The sequence below is a fragment of the Haliotis rubra genome, unplaced genomic scaffold, assembly GCF_003918875.1.
Source record: "Haliotis rubra isolate DU_JTF1 unplaced genomic scaffold, ASM391887v1 Scf329, whole genome shotgun sequence".
NCBI lineage: Eukaryota > Metazoa > Mollusca > Gastropoda > Lepetellida > Haliotidae > Haliotis > Haliotis rubra.
Genome location: NW_025767001.1, coordinates 266,510 through 274,321, shown reverse-complemented (window position 1 = coordinate 274,321; position 7,812 = coordinate 266,510). Strand labels below are relative to the sequence as shown.

Below are 7,812 nucleotides of genomic sequence, written 5' to 3'. Positions count from 1 at the left end.
GCCTATATCTGCTCTGCCTTTCACAAACCAAATGGGTTTGCTCATTGCCGCGCACCGCCTTCTTCTCTAATCAGCGCTTCTTTCTCTTATCCTGCTGTTCTCCAGTGTGTCCAATAGTCCAAACACTTATCCTCTTGTTTGCCAGTAGTTTCACACTAGCAATCTTCCACTACAAACACTTTGTGAGTGAGTTTAGTTTTACGCCGCGACTCAGCAATATTCCAGCTATATGGCGGACAAACACTTTGTGGATCTGGGTGCCGTTGTAATTAGCACTTACCTTAAGTCTATGTTAAAGTATGGGAGTTACGGTCACCTTAGCGCTAAAATCTCTTTGTTCAACGGCACCCAGGACCTAGATATATAACTAGCGAAACTAAATTGGAACCTATAGTCCAGTTAAAGAACATTCCATGAGCTAATTACAATGAAAACAGTATAAAAAATGAACAAAAGCACCAGACACTACCAGTGTAATGCTGGTCGGACAATGTACACACCTGTAAAGGCTTCCAAGTTTCCTGTGGGAACCAAACGGATAACAAATGGATCTATCAACCAAGAACAATGTCTATACAAGTCATGCAAATACTACACACTTCATCCTCAGTCAGAAATGGCACTTTCCTCTTGAAATCTAGTCTTTATCAGATCAAGTGGAGGTGTTTAAATTGTTAAAACTGTTTCTTGACTCTCTGGGGTAGCACATTCTCATGCGCCATTTTGAAGAAGGACAGGAGGCCATACTTCTTCCCCTTCTTTCGGAAATAGTTACTGACAACATCACTTTCATCTGGAAAGAAGAGAATGTTTTCATTGTATGCCAGGAAAGAAGAGAATGTTTTCATTGTATGCCAGGAAAGAAGAGAATGTTTTCATTGTATGCCAGGAAAGAAGAGAATGTTTTCATTGTATGCCAGGAAAGAAGAGAATGTTTTCATTGTATGCCAGGTAAGAAGAGAATGTTTCATTGTATGCCAGGAAAGAAGAGAATGTTTTCATTGTATGCCAGGAAAGAAGAGAATGTTTTCATTGTATGCCAGGAAAGAAGAGAATGTTTTCATTGTATGCCAGGAAAGAAGAGAATGTTTTCATTGTATGCCAGGAAAGAAGAGAATGTTTTCATTGTATGCCAGGAAAGAAGAGAATGTTTTCATTGTATGCCAGGAAAGAAGAGAATGTTTTCATTGTATGCCAGGAAAGAAAGAAGAGAGGATGTTTTCATTGTGTGCCAGGAAAGAAGAGAATGTTTTCATTGTATGCCAGGAAAGAAGAGAATGTTTTCATTGTATGCCAGGAAAGAAGAGAATGTTTTCATTGTATGCCAGGAAAGAAGAGAATGTTTTCATTGTATGCCAGGAAAGAAGAGAATGTTTTCATTGTATGCCAGGCAGTGAGTGAATTTGGTTTAACTTCTGGTTTAGTTATGTGGTATGTCATTCTATGTGGGAACAATGCCATATATGATGCAGGTCAGAGTATTTCACCAGTACCACTGGGAGGTAAGCAGGTGAGTGTGTGAGTGTAGTTTTACACCGCTTCGAGCAATATTCTTGCAATATCGGGGGACACCAGAAATGGGCTTCACACGCTGTAACCATGTGGGGAATCAGACTCAAGTCTTCAGCTTGATGAGCAAACGCTATAACCACTAGGCTACCCAACTGTCTCCAGAGGTGAGATGAGGTGTGGAGATGAGGTGAGGTGAGGTGAAGTGAGGTGTGGAGATGAGGTGGGGTGAGGAGAAGTGAGGTGAAGTGAGGTGAAGGTGAGGTGTGGAGGTGAGGTGAGGTGTGGAGGAGAGGTGAGGTAAGGTGAGGTGTGGTGAGGTGAGGTGAGGTGAGGTGTGGAGGAGAGGTGAGGTGTGGAGGAGAAGGGTGAGGTGTGGAGGTGAGGTAAGGTGTAGAGGTGAGGTGAGGTGCGTAGTAACTTCACACTTAAAAGTATTGCACCCATACTGTGTCACGCAGGCATACCGCTGTGATATTGCTGGAAATATTGCTAAAAGCGGTGTAAAACTAAATTCACTCACTCATGCATACGTGTGACTGTTTGTACTAGTCTGAACTTCTGGCAGTGTTATAGTACTAGCACACTGAGATACCATGCCACAGTTAAACATAGATACACTGCTAAAACACATTATACCAACTCAAAGCCATCTCGTCCTTGTCTTCTCTCTTTAATGCGGAGCACCAGGCAGGTGGAAATAACTTTAAGATTGCTTGTGTACTTCAGTACAGTGGCACATGTAAAATCACTTGCCCTGATAATGTTTCCACTATACAGGAAGATTTTCTTGTTGATTATTTAAATAAGCAACATGATGAACATTGGAAAATGAACTGGACACCGATACAGTGTGATATACAAATTTGCTTGCCCGACAGAAAAAAACCAATGGACTGGGACGTCGGGCAATGGGTTATTTCCACCCCTGCAGAAGCTTATCCACTATACATGTTATACCTGTGTTCCATGGCTGTGTCAATATCTACTGGTCATCTATATACTAACCTGTGTTTCTTGGCTGTGTTTCTGACAGTGTTGGCAACACATTTTCATTGGCTGACAGCGACACAAAGAATGCGAACGGCACCAGCCACAGACATATTGTGAAGAATGCAAGGACCTGGAAGAGACATTGTATGGAGGTTACCGACACATCGAGACACTTGGACTGATTGTGCTGGGTATAAACCCTGATTTAAGCAGTATTGCAGTTCCATCACAGCGTACAGGTTAATGTCAGATATTGAACACTTCAGTGAAACCAAAACAGTGGGTAAGGAGTGAGTGAGTTTAGTTTTACGCCACACTCAACAATATTCCAGCTATATGGCGGCGGTCTGTAAACAATCGAGTCTGGACCAGACAATCCAGTGATCAACAGCATGAGCATCGATCTGTGCAATTGGGAACCGATGGCATGTCTCAACCAAGTCAGCGAGCCTGACCACCCGATCCCGTTAGTCACCACTTACCACAAGCATGGGTTACTGAAGGTTCATTCTAACCCGGACCTTCACTCGTCAGTGGGTAAGGAGCTGGTAAACGTTATAACATAATGAGCACAAACCAGGATTCAAACCTAGTTTCTGGTGTGTATAGATAATGCAATTCTGAACAGACAACTGAGTCACCTTTGCATGAAGAAAGTCACAATAGGACAAAGGCCCCTAACCAGGTTGTCATTAAGTCGACTACGTCCAGGAATGTAAACTCCATTGCTATCACCCATGGGCAAGATAAACATGATTCAGTGGCAACAAAAATGAAATATCAACAGATTTTTTCTATGACAATATACATGGCAGTTACTCATTTGTTTCGTACAAAATACTCAGCTGATGATCCTGAACAACTGTGCTGTGCTGTGATGTTTATTGGCCAAGGTGCTTCTATTTATTTGGGACCAACTGACGGAATTGTATCTATGATTGGTCATAACTGACCAGGGGTGGAAATAACTTTAAAATTGCTAGTGTACTCCGGTACAGTGGCATATGTAAAATCACTTGCCCTGATAATTTTTCCACTATACCATCCGATTTCTTGTTGATTTTTTTAAATAAACAACTTAATTAATATTGGTAAGTCAACTGGACACCGGTACAGTGTGATATACAAATTTGCTTGCCCGACAGAAAAAAACACTGGACTCGGACGTCGGGCAATCGGTTATTTCCACCCCTGCTGTCCAGATTCAAAATGGTCAGGTCACTTTGCATTCTGTAACATGTAAGCAGGACCGCAGGACTGTCAGGGACCCTTCACTTTAGCCTTTGTTAGTTGAGTGAGTGAGTGAGTTTAGTTTTACGCCGCATTCAGCAATATTCCAGCTATATGGCAGTGGTCTGTAAATAATCGAGTCTGGACCAGACAATCCAGTGATCATCAGCATGAGCATCAATCTGCGCAATTGGGAACCGATGACATGTGTCAACCAAGTCAGCGAGCCTGACCACCCGATCCCGTTAGTCGCCTCTTACGACAAGCATAGTCGCCTTTTGTGGCAAGCGTGGGTTGCTGAAGACCAATTCTACCCCGGATCTTCACGGGCCCCTTTGTTTGTTGACTATCACAGCACTCATCAATACTCCAGCTATAATTGTGTCTACACCACACAAACCAGTGACTAACATCATGAGCATTGACCAACACATCTGGGTTATAACTATAATGACCTGAACACTGAGAAACAATAAACAAGCCAGCCTGACATACCACACCTGTTTTCATGTTTAGCATGGTTTACCGAAGACCAATTTTTTCCTGGATAACCATGGAGGCTTTTACCCATGAAGATTTGGGTCTCATGTAAATCATGCTTATTGTACAAGGCAACCATCATCAGGTGAGGTGAGGTGAAATTGGGTTTTACGTCGTGCTTGAGAATATTTCGCTCATATGACAACGTGCATGCGTGTGTGTATGTGTATGTGCGGTTGCTTGTACTAGCCCAGACTGAAGCTGGTTTTATAGTGCTAGCCCACTGAGATACCATCCCGCAGTGAATTATGAATACCCCACTCAGACACATTATACTGACTCCGAGCCGACCAGTCCCTGTTGTACCCATTAATGCGCCAGGCAGGGACCAACAATTACCATATTTTAACGTCTTTTGGTATGACGCGGTCGGGGATCGAACCCGCGACCTTCCGCTCTCCAGGCGGACGCTCTAACCTACACCACGGAGGCAGTCACCATCATCGGGTGGTCAGGTTAGCCGACTTGGTTGACATGGTGTCCAAACCACCATCATACAGATGGAACACTGCTGAGTGCGATGTTAAACAACAAACAAACAAACCACACCGGCTTTAAGCAAGTCATTTGTCCAGGATTGTCAGAGACCTTTCACTTTTAGTGTGACAGAACTCACCTCTGAGAAGGGGTACCAAACTTCAGAAAAGTGTGAAAATGACAGATAGTGATTTAATAACATCAGTCCTGAAACAGACAAAAGAGCCCTTCAATCATCAATGCAAAAGAACCGACAATATACTACTGTCAGTCAAAATATCAGAACCGGAAATAAACAGTTGTTAGTCACGTATTTTAAATGGATATATACAGAGGCCAATCGACACATATAAACTGGAAATATTCAGTTATCAATTAGTATACATATTATAACTGGACATACACAACTGTCCATCAACATTTTATAACATGAACTATTAAGCTGTCAATCAACATATTCAAACTTGAAAGATACAGCTGGCAGTCATGGTATTATTACCGGATATATACAGCTGTCAGTTAACTGATTATTTCACAAAATATATGGAAGCAAGTCAACAGAAAATGCAAACACTCACATAAACAGACATTCTAGTTTGGCAACATACATTTTACATATTTTTTTTAGTTCCACCTACCTATGCCACTGATTAAAGGTACAGAACTCATCTCGAAGTATGGGAAGCTCTTTAGTAAGAAAAAGTAGGAAATATTGGCTCCAAGCCCACACACTATGACAGAGAGTGGAAACTCTTCAAACAGGAAGATGCAGATGTACACAACAGTTGTTAGCTGAAACACAGACGGTATAATGTTATTTCAAAGTGTCAAAAGCATAAATGCACCAGAATTTAAATGAGTTTCACAGTTTTTTACCAGGAGACCCTAATAACTTATATTCCTCCTGGCAATGTGAGGTTAATGTAAAACAATAAAATGGTGTGAACTATCCTGTAGGATTTGATAGTTACATTAATAATAGAACCTTTACACCCATAAAGATTTGGGTTAGAATTGGTCTTCAGCAACCCATGTTTGTCGTAAGAGGCGACTAAGAGGATCGGGTGGTCAGGCTTGCTGACTTGATTGATACATGTCATTGTATCCCAATTATGTAGATTGATGACCACTGGATTGACTCATCCAGACTTAATTATTTACAGACAGCTGCCATGTAGATGGAATAGTGCTGAGTACAAACAAACAAACAAAACATAAGTAGTGGCCAGACAAATCAGTTGTTGACAACAAGACTATTGATTTACATTGACTGATTACGCACAATGACCATACATTGTATATAACTTGACACATATTTTTGTGCAACATGAAGAATTCCAATGACAGTGATGAATCATCAGGCAGTCATACACGTATGAGTACTCTGTTTCAGATAGTCACCCGAATGTGTGACAAGGGACTCATTTCTTGTACACGTTACATGCTCTACTCATGACACAATTTCATATTCAGATCTATTTTGCCCCTTAATCATGTTAATTCCCACAATTGCAATGGGGTACCAGGAACAAACATTGCGCCAGATTCACCAAGCTTTCCCTGTTAAAATAATAAAATGTTTACTCACAACAATGAGAATCCGGATGATCTTGGCAGTAGTGACTGTGTATTCTTCAACCAGCTCCGCCAAGTAGTACAGACCTGCAGCTGTAAGCACAGACATAGTGAGTGACATGATAAATAACACAATATCACATTAGCCTTATTAGCATGGGGACATGGGGACAGTATCGGTATATATACTCCAGACAAGTTTCTGCAAAAACATCTGTATACTTCGCAATTGCAAATTACTGGGACTATCTATGGATATAAATGTTGAGATCATCAACTGATTGTTGGTAAATATTGAAAAACTTTGATAAGGAAACATGCCATAAAGCCACAAAACAAATAGACAAATTTCATGTCACTGTTGAGTGGTGACCCATATATTACTGACAAAAACAGCATTCCGATCATAATCTAAATGTGACTCTTGAATATCGTTATTAGGTGTATCTTGGTAAGAGTTCCGCCCGTAACCCCCATTTGAAATGTATTCTATTAATTAGGATTATTTCGAGGGTTTAGGGTTTGGTTTGGGGTTAGGTTTTAGGGTTAGGTCTAGGGTTAGGTTATATATTATTTTTTTAAAAAACAACATAGGCATAGAATGATTAAAAAAATACGGGGGTTATGGGAGGAAATCTTTCCTGTATTTTAAGTGTAAATTAAAACTTTATTTCTTATGTGTTGACATAACTTCATAAGACATTATGGATGACAACATTTTCACACTGGTAATAGATAGTGAAATTTCTTTCAACGACGTCATTTCCGATTATTGACTTTCAGAGACAGCCCTACAAACACCGGAATTTCCATCCCTGTAGGACCCGATGATTGTTACTGATAAGATGAGCAAGTTAACTGTCCTTGGATTTGCATATGTGTTCTATCTCAGTTTCTTAAACACACACAGTCTCAAATGTGTTCAATATATAAAATAATAAAAAATATCTTCGAGAAGTAGTCATTTAGCAGCTCATTTTTTTCAACTGAGTCAGGGGGTGAAGGTGACAAAAGGCATACTTTTGAATGACTTACAACTTACCTATGGACAATGTTACCACGAATATTTGAATAACGAGAGCTACCCAGCTCATTAAAAACATGAACCACATGTTGCTTGTCGGTGGTTAAACTGGGAACAGGTTGTGAAATGAATTAATTTCAAACGATATCACTATAAATGACACGTTCTGAGAGTATCAGCCATGACACGCACAAAGTAATTTAGAGTGATGTCCCTTTGAAAGTGTTTTCCATGCGACTTGTATATATGAAAGTGTAAAACGATCACAGACGATACTAAATAAAAAGCATACATGGTTGCGATTTGTCTTGATATGTCAAAATGAATAGAAACGTTACTAAATCTAGATTATAAAAGGGTAATGGATGTTATTATGTCAAGACTATTTTGTGAAATATGCACAACTTAAACACTTGGCCTCAAAGGCGTGACAACAGCATCCCAAAATGAAGCTGTTCTGGTCA

At 40.4% G+C, this 7,812-nt stretch overlaps 1 protein-coding gene across 1 annotated transcript; it reads right to left on the bottom strand.

The window, feature by feature from the left end:
* Positions 1–355: 355 nt before the first annotated feature.
* LOC124284082 (protein TEX261-like) lies at positions 356–7,543 on the bottom strand. The gene is made up of 6 exons (XM_046720140.1): positions 7,367–7,543; positions 6,338–6,417; positions 5,388–5,541; positions 4,889–4,956; positions 2,518–2,632; positions 356–793 (listed from the first exon to the last, which is right to left on the bottom strand). Exons 1-6 carry the CDS (start codon positions 7,434–7,436, stop codon positions 675–677), a joined length of 606 nt encoding a protein of 201 aa, XP_046576096.1. The 5' UTR covers positions 7,437–7,543; the 3' UTR covers positions 356–674.
* Positions 7,544–7,812: the final 269 nt, after the last annotated feature.

Excerpts from the sequence above, each read along its gene's own strand:
- LOC124284082 (XM_046720140.1), bottom strand. The coding sequence starts at position 7,436 with ATGTGGTTCATGTTTTTAATGAGCTGGGTAGCTCTCGTTATTCAAATA. Across the intron at positions 5,542-6,337 it reads TCATCCGGATTCTCATTGTT|CTAACAACTGTTGTGTACAT; the intron begins GTGAGTAAACAT and ends TCTGTGTTTCAG. Across the intron at positions 4,957-5,387 it reads ACCTTTAATCAGTGGCATAG|GACTGATGTTATTAAATCAC; the intron begins GTAGGTGGAACT and ends TGTCTGTTTCAG.